Genomic DNA, 20,068 nt, shown 5'->3' on the forward strand with positions numbered 1-20,068 from the left:
CTTTCTACAGAGAAAGTTTTGTCCCAGATGTCTCTTGTTGGGACATGGACCAGGAGGATGAAAACAGTTTCTTAGCTCAGGAAGTCCAAGTGGATTCCAATCATCTTCCATTGGTAAAAGGGGCAGATGATGAACAAGTGTTTCAATTTTATTGGCTGGATGCTTATGAAGATCCGTACAATCAACCAGGTAATCATACCTAAGGTAATCTTAGACTTATTACAGAGTGTAGTGCCTTTTCCTTTAAATACCTTAGTGATTCTGATTGGCTTTGTTTTTCTAATAAAATTAGATAGTAAATTGTCTCTTTTAAATTAATTATTTTTTAAAAAACTATAATTTTAAAATAAAAATATTATTTTGTTTTTTGAGAAAGGGTCTCTATTATGTAGCTTTAGCTGTCTTGGAACTTGATATGTAGACCAGTCTGGTCTTTAACTCACAAGATCCACCTGGCTCTGCCTCCTCTGTGCTGGGATTAAAGGCATGTGCAACCACGCCTGGCCTAATTTGGATTTTTATACAACAGAGAACATTCATTGTGTGCTAGACACTGAGGTTGAGTGAGTAAGCTGGTCAAATTCCTTATATAGAAGCTTATATTCTAAGTGGGGTGAGAGTGGATGATAGTTGGAGGGTGACCAATTGACTCTTTCTTAAGAATTGAATCCTACAGGACAGCATGGTCTCTGGAATCAACTAAGCAGGGTTCATAGGGGCTTACAGAGACTGAAGTGGCAATCACAGCCTGCATGGGTTTGTGCTAGGTTGTCTGCATATACATTATGGTTGTTGGCTTGGTGTTTTAGGGGGACTCCTAACTGTGGGAGTGGGAGTATTTCTGACTTATAGGTGGAATTTCTCTGTATCCTGGCAGCCACTCCCAAATAACCACTCAGAAACTTATTATTAATTATAAATGCTTGGCCGATCACTTAGGCTTGTTTTTTTTTTTAGTTATCTTTTATAACTTAAATTAACCCTTTTCTATTAATCTATGTGCTGCCCTAAGGCTTGTTTACCTCATTTATGCATTTCCCATGTTTCTTCCACATCTGGCTTGCAACTCTCGTGACTCCCTGACTCTGCCCTTTCTTCTTCCCAGCATTCTCTCTGCCCCCAAAATCCTGCCTAACTATTGGCCAATCAGGTTTTTATTAACAACAAGAGCAACACATCTTCACAGTATACAGAAGGATTATTCCACAGCACTGACTCTTTTGCCTGCTCTTAGGACCCTTTTCCTTCTACTGGGTTGCCTTGCCCAGCCTTGATGTGAGGGTTTGTGCCTGGTTTTTTGTATCTTGTGCCATGTTCGGTTGATGTCCCTGGGAGGCCTGCTCCTTTCTGCAGGGAGATGGGGGAACTGAATCTGGGGAGAAGGGAGGTGGGGGGAATGACTGAGAAGAGTGGAGGGGGGGAAGCTGCGGTAAGAATGTATATATGAGAGAAGAATAAATAAAAAATAAAAAAGAATTGAACCCTGGATTGAGATGAGGCACTTATCAAGCTAAGGTAAAGGCACTTTAGTTTAAGGAACCAGTAAGTGCAAAGACCTAAAAGAGGGAGGAGGCTAAGGAGGCCTGTGTGGTTGTAATACCATTGGAAATGACAAAATTGATGCATAATGAATAATGAAGTTGATGATAAAGGCCAAAGGCTGGTATTTTAGTTACAGTTTCAATTGCTGTGATAAAGCACCATGACCAAAGGCAAGTTTAATAGGAAAGGGTTTATTTCCTCTTATAGTTTGTGGTCCATCTTCTAGGGAAGTCAGAGCAGAACTTCATGGTCTCATGAAGGGTACTGCTTACTGGCTTTTTTGCTCCTTGTGGCTTGCTTGCTAAGCCTGCTTTCTTTTCTTTTCTTTTCTTTTCTTTTCTTTTCTTTTCTTTTCTTTTCTTTTCTTTTTCTTTTTCTTTTTCTTTTCTTTTCTTTTTCTTTTTCTTTTTCTTTTTTTTCTTTTTTTTGGTTTTCCTGTGTAGTTTTGCGCCTTTCCTGGAGCTCACTTGGTAGCCCAGGCTGGCCTTGAACTCACAGAGATCTGCCTGCCTCTGCTTCCCAAGTGCTGGGATTAAAGGCGTGCACCACCACCACCGTCTGGCCCAGCCTGCTTTCTTATAGCACCTGGGAACACCAGCTCAGGAGTGCCACCGTCTCCAGTGAGCTGAAGCCCTGCACATCAATTATCAATGTCCTAAGTGCACCCAGGCTTGTCCACAGTTCAATCTTGTGGGGGCATTTTCTCAAATGAGGCTCCCTTTTTCCAAATGACTCTAGGTTGTGTCAAGTTGACAAAAAAACTAGTTAGCACAGCTAGATACTAAAGGCCTTGAAAACCTTCTCAAGTAAATATCAGTCTTACTCAATCCTGGAGAAATATCAGAAGATTTAATTGCAGTGTGTTAAAGTCTCATAATTGACTTTACATTTTAACAGGAATGCTCTGGCATGTGTGAAGAAGTGTGTGTGTGTGTGTGTGTGTGTGTGTGTGTGTGTGTGTGTGTATACACTCATGGAGGCTGAAGTGGGGTAGCAGAGAAATGTGGAAGCCCAGAAGACCAGTTAGTCCAGGGTAGAGGTGTTGGGTAATTGGAACCTGGTTGCTGGGCAGAAATAGAAAAAGTAAAGGGATTTTAACTATATTTAGACATAAAAATATTGTAGATTATATGGGGCCAGGAAATAGGAGGCAAGACTGACTCCCTGGTCATTCTTTTTTTTTTTCTTTTTTTCTTTTTTGGCTTTCTGAGACAGGGTTTCTTTGTGTAGCCCTAGCTGTCCTGGAACTAGCATTGGAGTCCAGGCTGACTGGGATTAAAGGTGTGCGTCACCACTGGGCTTCTCCCTGGTCATTTTAATGAGCTAATTCTGTGAATTCTTGACTCACAAAATGCTAGGAGTTGGTTGGTTAAAGTGGCTGCCCAACAACAGAACAAAGAAAATATTCTTTAAAAATTTGTAGGGCTGAGCATTCAGTGAGGGATGTTGCTGTTCCCTCTTACAGGGGAAAAAAATCACCTGAGGAACTCAGAACACCAATGTGATGTCAGAGTTATATTATTCCATTTTGAACACATATAACTGTCTGAGAAGGTCCTTCTTAAACTGACCAGTTGTCTTTTTTGTGGCTGTTTCTGAGTCTGTGTCTCTGCTACCAGATTGAACCTGTCTTATTCTAGTTTTTCAGGGTAACTTTTTAAGAAATTTAAAATGTACCCCCAAATGAAGTAGTGGAAATGTGTTATTTCATCTTTAGCCTCTCTGCTCATAAATAGAAGGGAAAATAACTTTTCACTTACCATGATTCATTAAATGAATCCTGGCATTTAGCCCAGAATGACTTAGCTGTGGGTATACGGACTGCATTTGAGTAGCTAGCTGGCTGCCTGTTAGCCTTGGGGTTCACACCCTCTGTATTGGTTTTTTCTTAAGACCCGTGGGAAAATTTAGTTTTGTAGACTGAAGTGTTATAGGCAGCATAAGGACCCTCTCTAAGTTGTCTACGTACAGGAAGGAGCTGGTGAAATGGCTTAACAGGTAAAGGCTACTAAGCTTGGTGACCTGAGTTCTATCCTTAGAACCTACATGGTGAAAGGAGAGAATTAACTCTTGCAGGTTGTCCTTGGACTTCTATACTCTTCCCCCAACACATAAATGTTAAAAAAAAAACCCTCAGATATTTGCATACTGACATCTGCATCCTTATATATGGTTATAACTTCTAAAATAGACTTTATAGATTTGATTAAATTAAGAGATGAGGAGAATTTCCTGTGGGCCCAGTATAGGGTAGGAATCTTAGTTAAAGGATCAGAGTCAGTATGGTCTGTCTGATTAGTATAAAATACCATATACATCTGAAATAGAATTGTCTGCATTTAGATCTCGGGATTTGTGGTGGATTCAAGTGGTAATTTCAAAGTGATTTCCTGGAGACTGCATCTAATAAAACTAAAGGGAATAACTGTATATTAGTTAAGTGAATTTGTAAGAAGGATGACTGACTTGGAGACCTGTTGTACATAAAGCTAACTGGATATTACCTAGAAAAATGTTAATGGTTCCTGGGAGGAATTGTCAGATCATTAATATACTTCCTCTTAGCAAATATTTATATGCTCTCTCAGAACCACTTAGGTAGCATGTGTCTCTATCTTAGTTTCTTAGACAGTTACAGTCAAGCTCAGAAATGGTATCTTAACCAATCCACTTTATCTAGGGCATGATTATTTGGTTATAGATTCTTGGTTTTTTTTTTTTTTTTTTTTTTTGGTTTTTTCGAGACAGGGTTTCTCTGTGTAGCTTTGCGCCTTTCCTGGAGCTCACTTGGTAGCCCAGGCTGGCCTCGAACTCACAGAGATCCGCCTGCCTCTGCCTCCCGAGTGCTGGGATTAAAGGCGTGCGCCACCACGCCCGGCTAGATTCTTGGTTTTTTAAAATTTTTATTTATTCAATGTGTCTTTCAGATCATGCATTTTGATCCCATTCATTCCCTGTCCCTTTGCATCTGCCCCTGCCCCTGTAAGCCCCCCTCCCGTAAAATAAAACAAAATTTAAGAGAAAAAAGGAAAAAGAAAAAAATCCCCATCATGGAAGCTGAGGTGTGACACAGTGAGTCACGCAGTAAACCACTTTGTCCACATATCTTTACTTGCAAGTGTTTGTTGCAAAGAGTCATTGGTCTGGTTCGAGACCTCTGGCTTCTACTATACCATCAATGCTGGGCCCTCACTGAGACTCCTCTTGGATATTCTGTTGTTGCCCTGTGTCGTGGAGATCCTGCAGCTTTGGATCTGCGGGACTGGCCCCTTCATGTGCTCCAGCAGATCATAGATGGGGTGGATGTTGGGGCAGGCCAATTCCTAACCCTGGTTCTGGGCCTGGGTAGCTGCAGGATTGGTCAGCCCACCAGTTCTCTCCTGTCCTCACCACCAGGGGGAGCTCTCCAGCATTGCCCTGGCTAGTTCCCCCTTGCAGCAAAGAGCTAGGAGCAGGGCCAGTTCTGCTTTCATGCCATCAGAGTTGGCTCTCCCCGACCTGCACTATTAGGGTCCGCTCTACTGACCTGTGTCCAGGCGTGGTGCAGGGGCCCCTCTCCTGAGTGATGCAGCTAGTGACGGGCAAGGACAGCTCTGCTGTTCTTATGACTCCAGGGCCAGCTCCTCCACCAGTCTCAGGCATTGGTGGGCAGGGGGCGGAGAGAGGGATCTCTCTTCCACCCATGCGGGAACATGTCAGATGAGTAATGCAGACAGCTCTTCTTTGCTCTCAACATCGGGGCTGGGTCACCCACACCTCCAACAGGACCAGCTTTGCTGTGTGCCTAGGGGAGGAGCAGGTACTGCTTTACTGAGTGCTGCAGCTGGCAAGGGGGAGGGTCATCTCATTAGTCTGTTGCAAGCAGTTGGGGGGGAAAAGGGAGGCATCTCCCCCACCCACACCCCTGCATGACAGACGAATAGGGGGGACAGCTCTTCCATGCTTATAACTTTAGGGCTGGTTTACCCATAGCCAACAGGGTTGGCTCTGTTGTGTTACCCAGGTGAGGGGCAGAGCCAGTTCTCTAACCTGCCACAGGTGTTGATGGGGGTGGGTGGATATAGATTCTTATCTTATCTTATCCACAGATTTTTTTGTTCCATACTGGAAACTATTTTTCGGTCATGCTGGAGATTGAATTCAGGACCTTACGTATTCTAATTCTAAGCACATGCTCTGCCACTGAGCTACATTGCATGGGATGTATTTTGCAGTAGTTTATTTTTTTGGGATCACTGCTGCTCAGGTTGACCTCAAACTTCTGAGCTCTAGAGACCCTTCTATCCCAGCTTCCCAAGTAGCTAAAACTGTAGACCTGTGTCATCTTACCTACTTTAATTCACCACTATTTTAAACAATGGGAAGAGCTGTCTCTGCTCCATAATACAAATGCTGAGGCACAAAGAAATTTCTGGTTCAGAAAAAGGCCTCAGGAATTATCTAGACTATTCACTTAGAAAACAGGTTCTGAAAGACAAAGTACCCTTGGCCCTTTCCTGCCAGAAGTCTCAGCTTCTCACTTGAAGTCCACTTTCCTCTTCTGTGGCACTTCTCAAGATGTGTCCTCTGCAGTGGCATATTTTTCTGTTTATGATGCCAATGGGTTAAATAAAATAGCTTTTAAAAGCTTTAATCTTAGGGGGTTGAACAGTTTCGTCGTGATAGTTGCTAATGATCACTAAGCTTTGGTGAAGTCAATGCTGCTAATAAGAACAGAGTATGCCTAAAGACCCTGTTATTGTTGCTCACTTTCTTCCAGATTCTAAGTCAGTCAGTTATTGCTGAATGAACCATAATTATGAAAAGAATCTTACTCTTTGCATATCAGAACATATCCTGTCTTCATTATGACTTTTTCAAGGTTGAATAATCCTGACTGCACCTGGTTTCAGCTAGTAACTTGGGGGGGGGGATGTAATCTTTGTTTACCATGATCTTTTTGTGGCAAATGAGGCATAAACAGTGTCAAATGTGTTGCATGAAGTGTGATATTAGTTTGACTGTAAAATGAGCTATTTGAATCTTTGAATCCAATATTAGGGTCTTTATTTTTTCTTTGCATGGAATTTTGTTTTTTTATCTTTAACTGTTGTGAGGATGACTTCTAATTTTCTGTGCACTTTGAATTTTTTTCTTTAAATTATCCTCAGTACCCCCTTCCCCTCTCCTTCTATTTCCCCACTTATACCCCCACCTCCTTGAAAATTATACAACTCTTGTAAGAATTTTAATCATCTACAGAAATGAAAATCCTTAGGCGGTCTTATTTCTTTCTGCTAGAATGAGTGACAAAAGAAAACACTGATGAGCTGTCTTGTGAAACTAGGGTAATTGGCCTTGTGAACAGTAACCTTTGCATGTGTCAGAATTTTCTTAGTATCTAAGATCAGCGGCTGTTTTGAGTGGCTGTGTTGATTACTCATAATTCATGGAGCCCAGGATTTTGCAAGATTTTGCTAAGTTGACCATCTCTTAAGTTGACTATCAAATCTTTGGAGTCCTTACTTGACAGCCAGTTTTCATGAATAGTGAATTGATGTCTGCAAAGCACATTTTAATGCTACACTCTATATTACCTGGTGATCTTAGAAAAACTGAAGGGACTACAAATAGGAACTAGGTGTAAATATGTGAACACATTCATTGGGCCTTTGACTTGCCCCTTTAATGTACTTGAAAGCTTTTATTTCCTATTGTTTTTCTTTTTTTTCAGGTGTGGTTTTTCTGTTTGGCAAAGTATGGATTGAATCAGCCCAAACCCATGTGAGCTGTTGTGTTATGGTGAAAAACATCGAGCGAACACTTTATTTTCTTCCCCGTGAAATGGTAAACATTAGTGATTACCTTTTAATCTCAGTAATTGTATATGACACAATTTTAATTTAAAAAGTATAGAAATGAAGCATTATTGAGCTTTTCAATTTTTTATAATAAAAGCTTAAAATATATAATGCTGGGGGCTAGAAAGATGGCTTAGAGGTTAAGAGCTGGTACGAACCCTGGCACCCTCATCAGGTAGCTTAGAAACCCCCTGGAACTCCAGGAGGTCTAACACCCTTTCTAGACTCCACTGGCACCCTCATACACATAGACACACATAGACAATTTTTTTTTGTCGTTTGTTTATTTTTGAGACAAGGACTGCGTAGCTCTGGTTGGCCTGGAACTCACTACATAGACCAGGCTGGCCTTGAACTTATGGGGATCCACCTGCCTCTGCTTAATGAACATCAAGATTAAAGACACGTGTCACCATGCCAGGCTCCATAGACAGTTTTAAAAATAATAAATTTTAAAATATCTGTAATGCTTCCTTTTTTCTTACTACCCTTTTGCATAAAACTTGGGCTTGTGACTTAAAATCTCTGAAACATGACATGGTATTTGACTCAGTTTTCATGCTTTTGCTCCTTAGGCAGCAGTAACATTATCTCTATGGCTATTTAACAAAATCATTTCCATTTCCTTTCCCTTGTTTGTCTGGACTTTTAACATCTCTAATTCCTCTAAGCCTCAGATCTTGCCCCTTTCCATCTTAGTTGAACTGTGGAACTTCTGGGCCAGGATTTAAAACATTTGTTTTTTCTATCTTGGAGGATTGGTCATCTTTATTTCTGATTGGCTTTATAATGAACTGGAGGGTTTGGCATTGAGTTTAGTATACTTTTTAGGTCTGTGTCTTCAAACTCATGGTAGGACTGTGCCAGTCAATGTTTAAATGAGTGGAGGTACAAGTTGATTTAGGCTTCTGTTTTTCGTGGATGAGAAGACTTACGCTCTTTTCCCTTCATTCTTCTTTCTGTGGGAGAACAGAAAATTGACCTAAACACAGGCGAAGAAACAACAACTCCAGTTACAATGAAGGATGTTTATGAAGAATTTGACTCAAAAATTGCAGCAAAATATAAAATAATGAAGTTCAAGTCCAAGGTTTGTATTCAATACTGTATTTTTTTCTGGTTCTTGTTTATTTCCTGATTTGACAAATAGTTAACTGCATATTTACGCAGAATGCCTTCTGCATAGTTGTAACTCATTAAATGGAAATTTTATAGGTATGAATATAAAAGCAGTATGTTAGATTTGCAAAACTACTTTGTTTCTTTTAAAATCACTTATGAAATAATGGTCATGAATTTGATAGAAAGATGATTTGAAGCAAATTAGTTGCTTCCAGTGCTTGGAGTATATCATGCATTCCTTTTCTGAATTGAAGAACTATTCTGATTTGTTTATACTAGTTATTGCCAATGCATTTTTGCTTAAGGGGACGAGTAAGGCTTTGTCTTTAAAAATCCATGCTTATGATACTGTTTCTGATAGAGCGAAAATGTTTGCTTTGTGTGACCTGTGTGGTATATTGTCTTGATTTTGGTAAGCTATTGATGCCTTTGGCTATAAATGTGGGAACTGTAGCCCAATCGAAAACACTGACTATATAAATGATTTCAGTAAAGGGAGGATTGAGTTGCTAAAGATAGGCTAACTCTCTTAATTATTTGAGCTTGAAATTGAGAATCGTATCTTTAAAATTCCAGAAACAGTACACAAAGCCCCAAATTTGAGCACCATCACTACAGACAGACAGCAACAATAAACTCCAAAACAAAAATTGCAGAAGTAGTGTATTATGAGCTGAATTTGTAATGTCAATTTCATTTTTCCAGCAAGATGTAGTTGCTTAATTTCAAATAATATTGTAAAAAAATCAATCTTTTATTGTTCCCCTTGTATGCACCTATGTCTTAAATTTTCTAGTGTTCAGGAGATGTTCTTTAGTATTTTTGTCAGTAGATATTTTAGTATTAGTCGAAAGGAGAAAAGCTGTTTTTTTTTTTTATTTTTTTTTATTTTGTGTTCTGTTAGGATGCTAGATTCCTGATGATGAAATACGGGAACATATATCTATATTATACTGGCTGATTTAATTTTTGCAAAGTTTTTGTTCTGATAATTTTTAAATATCTGCTTACCCAGACAGTGGAAAAGAACTATGCTTTTGAGATACCTGATGTTCCAGAAAAATCTGAGTACTTGGAAGTTAGATACTCGGTAAGTCAAACAAAGAAAATTGTGGGGCTTGGTTTAAAATGACATTTTTCCATCTTTGATCCTTCACCTGACTTTTAGTTAGGAGTATTGGCAGAGTTCCTGAAGCCCACAGTTCATTAATAATTGAAATTGATAAAATTAAGTAATAGAGCATAGGTTATATGGCCTTTCAAGTATGTATCTTCAAATAAGTAAGTTGAAACAGCACAACTGTTTGTCAAGTGGAATAGATATGCTGCATGATGGAGTTGGATGTCATCAGTCTACTGAAATGTCTTGTGAGCAGAGGAAAGGTGAGAGAGGAGTATTAGTAGCATTGCTACAGTGCTGTTCTTGCTCCTCTGAGAGGCAAAGTCATTGTTGTGGGTGTTAATTAGCTGGGCAGTTACCCTTTTACCTCTGTTCTCATGTTTTGATCCTGATGTTGGAAAATGAATTTTTTTTTTTACAGTAGTGATGATGAAAAATAACATGGAAACATTTTCTATGAGTCCCACTGTATTGCTTTCATTCTTCTAGTGGAATGGTACTTACTTGGCTATTCTTTATCAGTGAGGCAGAACAGCTCTGGACAGACATTCTCTTTTGGAGGAACTTATTGTCCTATTTTTCTTCTAATGGGTGTCATCAAGATGCATTATTTTGTCATTGTGAATTGTTTTTGTTTCCCACTGTGAGTTGTTTCAGATTTCATTTGTAGCAAATTACATTTCAAATATATTAAAGGGGTTCTTCTGTTGTTCCATAGAGGCATTGTTTATTTCATATATAGACTGGAAAATATGAAGTAATAGTTTAAACAAAATAAAGTTTTTTTTCTTCTTCAGGCGGAAATGCCACAGCTTCCACAGCATTTAAAAGGTGAAACATTTTCTCATGTATTTGGAACCAACACATCTAGCTTGGAACTGTTCTTGATGAACAGAAAGATCAAAGGACCTTGTTGGCTTGAAGTAAAAAATCCACGTAAGGACTTTTTTTTAACCTTTCTTTCCTTTTATTGAAAATAGATTCTTTTCTCATACACTATATCTTGATTATAGTTTCTCCTCCCTCTATTCCTCCCAGTTCCTCCCCACCTCCCATCTCCTCTGGAGCCACTTCCCGTCTGTCTCTTATTAGAAAAGAACAGGCTTCTAAGAGATAACAATCAAACATGTCAAAATGTAATAAGATGAAGCAAAAACTATCATGTTGAAGTTTGACACGGCAACCTAACAGGAAGAAAAGAGTCCCAAGAGCAGGCACAAGAATCAGAGACCTACTTGTTCTCATGGTCAGGAGTCCCATAAAAATACTAAGCTAATAGCTGTGATATATACACAAAGGACCTGGTGGAGACCCCTGTAGGCCCTGCACTTGCTACTTCAGTCTCTTTGACCTCATATGTGCCTTGCTTAGTTGATTCAGAGGTTCTTGTTCTCCTGGTGTCATCCATCCCCTCTGGTTCTTAGAATCTCTGCCATAGGTGAGAGGAGGGATTTGATGGAGACCTCCCAATGAGACTCTACACATAATGTCTCACTGTGGCTGTGTTCCTATCTGCTGCCATAGGAAGCCATATGATGACAAGATAAAGGCACTATCTAAGAATATAGCAGAATATCATTAGGAGTCATTTTATTGATACTTTTTTTTATCAGTAGTGTTTGGTTTACCATAGGTCTCTGGGCTATCTAATCTCCTGGTTCTTGGTTACTCAAACAGTGTTGGGTGTGGGTTCCTTCTTTTCGAGTGGGCCTTAGGTCAAATCAGACATTGGTTGGCCACTCCCACAAGTTCTGTGCCACCATTGCCATAGCACATTTTGCAGCTGGGACAGATTGTAGGTCAAAGGTTTTGCACCTGGGTTGCTGTCCACATTTCTCTTCTGGTAGCTTGTAGAGTACCTTACTGCACCAAAGACACTACAGTGAGTTGTATGGGTGATGTCCTTGGCAATGGGGCCTTGCTATCAGTTTGCTGAGAACAGCCTTTTGTTTTAACAACAGCCTGCATTGTTTGGGGGTTTCCATGGGACCCTCCTTTAGATTTTTTAAAGGACAGTTAAGGAATTGGTCTAATTATTTTAATGTTTCTGCTTTTTTTGTGTGTTTGTTTCTTGAATGTTTTCCTTGAGTGATTTTGGTAATATACTTGGAGTCATTTTCTTTTTTTGTAATTTAATTATTTGTATTTTATGTACATTAATGTTTTGCCTGCGTGTATGTCTGTGTGAAGGCATCAGATCCCCTGAAACAGGAGTTATAGACAGTTGTGAGCTGCCATGTGGTTGCTGGGAATTGAACCCGGGTCCTCTGGAAGAGCAGCCAGTGCTCTTAACCACTGAGCCATCTTTAGCCATTGGAATCACTTTCTAATACCTGACAGTTTAGTCTGCGGGAGGCCTTAGTGCAGGCAGTTGGGTGACCCTCATTGTGTTGGTTTTTATATGTTTTTTTTTTAGCCTGGCTGATAAGGTGCAGCTGTTCTTCAGAAAGAACTGCTGACCTTTGGAGGGGAGGGAATCACAACCTAATGTGGCCAGGACTCTTTGACTTGCTACCTGATCTTTTTAGCACTTGTATCTAGGATACTATTTTGCCTTCATACATCTCTTTAAAATGTTTTCAATTCCTCTAAGGCAGGTGTTATTTTTAAAGCCAATCTTGAATTCTTTGAAAAAAAATTATAAAAGCTATTTATCCTCCCTTACTCCCCAAATGAACATAAGTATATTTACACACACAAGGATTAGCATACTACCCACTAATGTGGCTTATGTTTAGTTAGATGTTATACTATGTCATTCTTATTACACAATAGCTTTGAAGAATACCTCTTTTAATCAAAAATGTCATAATTATAGTACCTTTTCTTTTTCAGTAAGTTATTGATATGTTGTATCTATTCTTTCTCAGAGCTATTGAATCAGCCAATCAGTTGGTGTAAATTTGAGGCAGTGGCTTTGAAACCAGACCTGGTGAATGTAATTAAAGATGTCAGTCCTCCTCCACTTGTGGTAATGTCTTTCAGCATGAAGACAATGCAAAATGTAAAGACCCATGAGCATGAGGTAAAGAAAATGGCAGATTTTGTACTTAGGCCTTAGATACAATACTTGCCTGAATTTGATCTGCTTTCTTACAAAAGCAAGTTGTTCTTTTTGGAGGGGAAAGGGTACAAACTTGGCACTGAGCCCTGTTTTAGAAAACGAATTGAATTTGCCTGGTATTACACATTTTTAAAGGATTTAAATTGCTGGAAATATTTTGATTTTGTTCTTTTAAGTAGACACAGAGGAAATAATATGAGCTCCTTATGTCAGTCACACGTGTTTGGTAGTTAGCAGTGTTTTGTGACACATGTTTATAGCCTTCTTTCCCTTTTCCTTCATAAGTACTTCAAAGATACTGTCATTTTACCCCAGCATGCTTTGGTATACTTCTCTCCAAATATGCACATTTTCCTTATGCGTGTTTGTAGTGTATGTATTTGTCAGTAAGGCTGTGCACAAGTGTGCACACACGTTTGTGCATGTCAAGGCCAGAGGTCAACATTGGGTGCTTTTACTTGAGTGCTCTACCTTATTTGTTGAGATAGAGTCTGTCACTGAACCTGAAGCTCATCAATCCTGTTACTTGGCCTGGTCAAGGAACTTCAGGGATTTGCCTGTTTCCTAGCACTGAGGTTACAGACACATGCCACCACCTTTGGCTTGTTATGTTTGGGGTCAAGGCTCAGGTCCTCATGCTTGTCTGGCAGGCACTTAACTGACTGACATCTCTCTAGTCTTTACTTAATGCACACTTTCTTACATTACCCTATTAGCATACTTAACATTACCTTATGATTCCTTGATATAATCTACAGTTGCACATACTTGGAAGAATCTGCTTCTCACAATGGTTTTTAAAGTTGATTTGTTTGAATCCAGATTTACACAATAGATTCATAGATGAATATTTAATTTTTATGCCTCTGGAATCTCTTTTTAAATGGTAGTAGCTCCCTCTCATCCCCCTTTAGTTTGTTCAGTGATAAGGAATAATTTTAAAAAAACTACTGATGATGATCTCATAGGAAGTCCCATTTTCTGTGTATGTTTGTTGTGGTACCATTAGGAATCTTATATACCTGATGCTGACAGAGAGTAGCCTGTGAGCTAAATTCAGCCTACCACCTGTTTTTGTAATTAAAATTTTATTGAGACACAGTAGGTTTTCAGATTTGCACTACAATAACAATAAGACAGCAATGACAGGTCACATGGTCTGAAGAGCCTAAAATATTTACTTTCTGGCCCCTTATAGAGACAATGTGCCAAACTCAGTTCTGCCCTTTGTGCTGTAGTGTGGCATATTAACTCTAAAGTATCAAAGAGATTCAAGTTCAACTTTTTTATGCAGAATAATTCATGGGTAGGTGGCCAGTGTACTTCAAATTGGAGCATTTTGGAAGGCAGATTATTGCCTGGTTAAACTGTTTTGGGCTGAATGGTTTTTTGTTGTGAAGCACTGTCCTATGCATCACAGGATGTTTAATAGTATCTCTAGCCTCTGCCTACTAGATGCAGGTAGCACCACTTTCTCCTAGTTGTGACAACAGAAAAATTCCTACAGCCATTGCTAGATATTGCGCAGAGGGAAAAGGAGGTACATTTACCCCAGTAGAGAGCCACTGATCGAATGGTTTCTTTTTTTTTTCTTTTCTTTTATTTTACAATACCATTCAGTTCTACATATCAGCCACGGGTTCCCCTCTTCTCCCCCTTCCCACCCTCTCCCCTTACCCCCAGCCTACCCCCCATTCCCACCTCCTCCAAGGCAAATCCTCCCCCGAGAACTGCGATCAACCTGGTAGATTCAGTCCAGGCAGGTCCTGTCCCCTCCTCCCAGAGTGAGCCAAGTGTCCCTGCATAAGCTCCAGGTTTCAATCAGCCAACTCATGCAATGAGCACAGGACCTGGTACCACTGCCTAGATGCCTCCCAAACAGATCAAGCCAATCAACTGTTTCACCTATTCAGAGGGCCTGATCCAGCTGGGGGCCCCTCAGCCTTTGGTTCATAGTTCATGTGTTTCCATTCATTTGGCTATTTTTTTTCAATAATTGAGTAAAACCGAAATTTATTATAAGCCACAGTCGTCCTAGGGACCTTCATGCTATATATATAGCCTCCATGGTTCTATGGGTTGTGGTCTGATTGTTCTTTCGAATGGTTTCTTAATGTGGGTTTTTTTTTTGCCTGAGTTTGTTATTTCACTAGGAGCTGTAAAATGGTGGCTTTCTAATTATGTCTGTGTTTATGAGTTAAATTTTTCTGTAAAGTTACCTTCATTAACTGGCAATTATTTGATTACATTGTACAGGAACAACAGACTACATGTTTTCATTGCAGATTTTCAGAGTAGGAAGCTGGGAACTTAAAGCATCAGTTATCTTTAGTTGTTGCTGTTTTGACTTTTTTGCACATAGATTGTATGTGTTCATGGTGTCCCTATATTTTGTGTTATTAATTTTTATTTTTTGAAATTCCAATTTTTTATTATATTTGTGTGTGTGTGTGCTTGTGAAATGTGTCAGAACATGTGTAAGGAGGTCAGAGTACAATTTACAGGAGATAGTTCTCTTTTTCTTCCTCATCCTAGAGATTGAAATCTGGTTGTCAGGCTTAGTGGCAGGCACCTTTGCCTGCTCAACAATCTGTGTCCTGTTACTTGTGGGGTATTTACTAGTTTTAATCTATGACATTCATCATCGTCATCATTATTATTACTGATGTTGGGGTCTTACTCTGTTGCCCAGGTCTTGAATGTCTAGGCTGCTGATCTCCTTCCACCCCAGTCTCCCAAATGGCTTTGGCTACAGGACTGCTGCCCCACCTGGCTCACTCTTTTTCATGGGTGTAGTTGTCTTACTTTGGTTAGTTAAAGCTCCTTTATGTTTGTTTCTAAGTATTTTTGATACTTTTTTTGTTTTTTTGAGACAGGGTTTCTCTGTGTATTCCTGGCTGTCCTGGAACTCGCTTTGCAGACCAGGCTGGTCTCGAACTCACAGAGATCCACCTACCTCTGCCTCCTGAGTGCTGGGATTAAAGGTGTGCACTACCACAGCCCGGCTTGATACTTACGCTTTTAAAAAAATAAAAATTGGCAGTGTTTTCTTTTAGCATGTAATTTGAGCTTTTATTTATTTGTTCATTAACTTATTTATTTTTGGTAGTATTGAGGATTGACTCAAGACTTTGCACAAGATAAGCTCACCACTGAGCTATGCCTCCTGTCCTTGATCTTTCAAATAACAGTTAACATAGTAGACAGACAGAGTTAATATTTAAGTATTAAGGAAAGGTTTAGTTAGTACTTGGTTCAACTTAAGAGAAATATCCATTCCCAGAGTGATTTTTTTCACATACCATTTCTTAACAAAGAGAATAGGAATTTGTGGAGAAAAAGCTGATTCAAAGTAGGAAATGTATAAGATAAACCTGTAGCACTTTGTTATATCATAAAGCATGGACAATATTAAAATTTACTGAAGATACATCTGACTCAGGAAACAAGCTGAAAAAAGTCTTCTCGTAAAATATGGGACAATATGAGCATCAGAAGAATAATTGCTACAGATGGAAATAGCAGAAACATAAATTCCTAATTTATAATAAATACATAAATGTCAAATAATACCACTACATTAGTCACTTTCTGAGGAAATCTAAGGAACTAACTCATTTGAAAACATAAAAATAAATGAATCAAGTATTTGTCCTGACTTTTCTGGCATAAGTAGTTCTAGAAGCCAGCTAATAGAAGTGTGAAATTACTCTTCTTAGAAGTTTTCAGTACATGATGAGGAAAAACTACCAAATTATAATCCCTAGTGAAATGGGTCTAAATCAGTTCTCAGCCTGTTGGTTGCTACCCCTTTGGGGGTCGCATATTAGATATCCTGTATATGAGATATTTACATTGTGATTCATAACAGTAGCAAAATTACAGTTCTGAAGTAGCAATGAAATAATTTCATGGTTGGTATAACAAACTTTCTTGTTGAACTATATTTGGACCACCAGCCTGCAAGTAATGACTTGGATACTTATTATTAATTATGAAAGCTTGGCCTTAGCTTAGGCTTTTTCCTAACTAGTTCATATGACTTAAATTAACCCATATTTTTTAATCTGAGTTCTGGCATGTTGTTTGTTACTTCATCTCTGTACTTTGACTCCCACATAGCTAGATTCATCCCTGCACCCACACGGCAGCTCACAACGAACTGTAACTCTAGTCCCAGGGAGTCCGACACTCACTCTGACCTCCAGGCTAGTAGCTTCTAGGGTTTACAGCTGGATAAGAGTGTTCGATACATTTCTCTCCTAGTAGCATAAATAGACCCTTCTGGCACTATTACAGCTAACCTGCAGGGATGAAACTTCCATTGGTTTACCAGTTTGATTTTTTTTTCATGTCCTATGTCCTAAGCATGTGGTATGTTTTGTAATAGGGTCTTACCATCTTATGGTACACAAAGATACATACAGGCAGAACATCTATACATATAAAATAAAAATAAAGATTTAAAAAAGTGACACATTTAAAAAATGGTCTTTTAGAGTGATGGTTTTTGACAGGATAAGATTTGGCTGTTGAAGGTATGCTTGTTAATGTTGAGAGATGTTTTGGGTTGGTATAACTCAGAGATATATGGGAAACAAGGGTGGCAATACTAGTACCTAGTGAGTAAGTCTTAACATATAGTGGACTGGACAGCCCTCACTATAAATAATTATTTGGCCCAAAATACCAGTAGTACTGAGGGTGAAAAACACTTTCAAAGACTCATACTGAAATAGTTCTAGGAAAAAATGATCATTGAAACCTGATTATGAATATATGGGCATTAATTTTAATAATTTTTACTCAATTTTATATCTTTAAATATTTTCACAATAAAGAGCCTAGAGAGATGGCCTAGTCGCTAACAATCCATGCTGCTCTTGAAGAGTTCGCTTTCTAGCACCCATGTCAGGCAGCTCACAGCTAACTGTAACTCCAGCTTCAGAGGATCTAATATCGTTTTCTAGTCTCCATGGATACCTGCACACATGACACACACACACACACACACACACACACACACACACACACACACGCACCTTTTTTTTTAAATTGGGAGTCTCTTAAGCATGCATATGTGTTTTCTTTCATCCAATCCACCTCCTCATTCCCTTTTTCCAGTTCCTCTCCTATCTCCCCATCATGCTTCCCTCTCAACTTGCATATGTTCTCTCTTTTTTTTCTGAGTTCACTTAGTACTGCCTGTATATGCATGAGTAGAGGTCTGTCTACTAGAACATGGTTAGCCTTTCAGAGGCTGTGTCCCTGAAAAAAAAAAACAAAAAAACAAAAAAACTCTTCCCTCTCCTTATCCATCACTTGCCAAAATAGCTTCTTAGCTAGGGGTGGGACTTCACCAGCCTCTCTCATCTGTGCTAGAATTTTGGTTGGTTTGATCTTGGTGTAGATTTTGTATGGGCAGTTATAGTCACTGTCAGTTCATGTGTGCAGTGGACCTGTTATGTCCAGCAAATAATGTTTCATTGCTGACAATCACTGTCTCTGGCTCTGTCTTAGTTAGGGCTTTCATTGCTGTGAAGAGATACCATGCCCACAGCAACTCTTATAAGAAAACATTTAATTAGGGTGGCTCGCTTACAGTTTCAGAGGTTCAGTCCATTATCATCATGTTGGGCAGCATGGTGGCAAGCGTGGTGGCACCTAGGCAGACGTGGTGCTTCAGTAGCTGAGAGTCCTACATCTTGCAGGCAACAGGAAGTGGACTGACACATTGGGTGGTATCCTGAGCATACGAAACCTCAAAGCTCATCCCTGCAGTGACACACTTCCTCCAACAAGGCCATAACTACTCCAACAAAGCCACACCTCCTAATAGTGCCACTCCATATGAGCTTATGGGTGCCAATTACATGCAAACTACCACAGGCTCTTAGCGTCTCTCTTCCCTCTCTTCTGCAATGATCCCTGAGCCTTGAGGAATAAGGTGTGATGTAGATACCCATTTAGAGGTGAGCATTCCACAGCCTCTTATTCTCTGCAACTTTGACTAGTTTTGGATTTCTGTACTTATCACCATCTACTGCAAAGAGAAGCTTCTCTGATGAAGGATGAGAGATGCACTACTCTATGGGTATAAAGATAAGAACTTGTGGGGGGCTATCTAATACTATTTCCATTTAGCAGAACAGTAGTATCAGGTTCTCCTATAGGATCGATTACCTAGCTAGTTAGGGAGTCATAACCCAGTCAATCGGCAGCACCAGTCTTAAGGTCTGTCTTATGGAACAAGCTTAAAATCCAATCAGAAAGTGGTTGGTTACTCCTGTAACATTTATATGTGTGCTGACTAGTTCTTGGTGTTTTTTTTTTTTTGTTTCTGTTTTTATTATTTTTTTTGTTTTCCAACTTGACACAAGATAGTTATTTGGGAAGAGGAACCTCAATTGAGGAAGTGTCTCCATTCACATTGTCTGTAGGCAAGTCTGTAGGGCATTTCTTTTTCTATTTATTTAAAAATTTTTTCATTTTACATAACAACCACAGTTCCCCCTCTCTCCCCTTCTCCCGTTCCCTCCCCGCTCCCCTTTCCCCAATCCATTCCTCAGAGGGGGTAAGGCCTCCCTTAGGGGAGTTAACAAAGTCTGGCATGCCAAGTCACAGCAGGGCCAACCAAGCCTGTCCCCCCTACATCAAGGCTGAGCAAGGTATCCCACCATTGGTAAGGGGCTCCAAAAAATCAGTTCATGCACCCTGATAAGTCCTGGTCCCACTGCCAGGGGACCCACAAACAGATTAAACCACACAACTGTCACCCACATTCAGAGGGCTTATAGTTTGGTTCCATGCAGGTTCCCCAGCTATCAGTCCCAAGTTTGTGAGCTCCTACTAGCTCACATCAGCTGTCTCTGTGGTTTTCCCCATCATGATCTTGACTCCTTTTGCTCATATGATTCCTCCTCTCTCTCTCCAGCTGAACTCCTGGAGCTCAGCCTGGTGCTTAGCTGTGGATCTCTGCATCTGCTTCCATCAGTTACAGATGTAGGTTCTATGATGACAATTAGGGTAGTCACTAAACTCATTACAGGGGAAGGCCAGTTTAGGCATCCTCTCCACTATTGCTAGGAGTCTTAGCTGGGGTTATCCTTGTAGGTTCCTTGGAATTTCCCCAGCACCAAGTTTTTTCCTAACCCCGTAATGGCTCCCTCTTATCAATATATCTCTTTCATTGCTCTCCTTCTCCGCCCCTCTCCCAACTCAACCATCTCAATCCCTCATCCCCTATGCCCTCTGTTCCAACCCCCACTCCTGGTTTACCCAGGAGATCTTAAATATTTTCCCTTCCTAGGGCGCTCCATGTGTGTCCCTCTTAGGGTCCTCCTTGTTACCTAGGTTCTCTGGGGTTGTGGATTGTAGCCT

The 20,068-nt window shown here is 39.9% G+C and overlaps 1 protein-coding gene across 1 annotated transcript in view; it reads left to right on the forward strand.

Annotated features, from left to right (window-relative positions):
• Positions 1–20,068, forward strand: part of Pola1 (DNA polymerase alpha 1, catalytic subunit) — a 332,579-nt gene that overhangs the window by 22,025 nt on the left and 290,486 nt on the right. The window contains exons 10-15 of the mRNA XM_006990119.4: positions 11–189; positions 7,256–7,368; positions 8,356–8,472; positions 9,520–9,594; positions 10,422–10,560; positions 12,495–12,649. Coding sequence (XP_006990181.1) covers positions 11–189; positions 7,256–7,368; positions 8,356–8,472; positions 9,520–9,594; positions 10,422–10,560; positions 12,495–12,649 — 778 coding nt within the window. The remainder of the gene's footprint in view (positions 1–10; positions 190–7,255; positions 7,369–8,355; positions 8,473–9,519; positions 9,595–10,421; positions 10,561–12,494; positions 12,650–20,068) is intronic.

Source organism: Peromyscus maniculatus, chromosome X (genome assembly GCF_049852395.1).
Source record: "Peromyscus maniculatus bairdii isolate BWxNUB_F1_BW_parent chromosome X, HU_Pman_BW_mat_3.1, whole genome shotgun sequence".
In the NCBI taxonomy this organism is placed as follows: domain Eukaryota; kingdom Metazoa; phylum Chordata; class Mammalia; order Rodentia; family Cricetidae; genus Peromyscus; species Peromyscus maniculatus.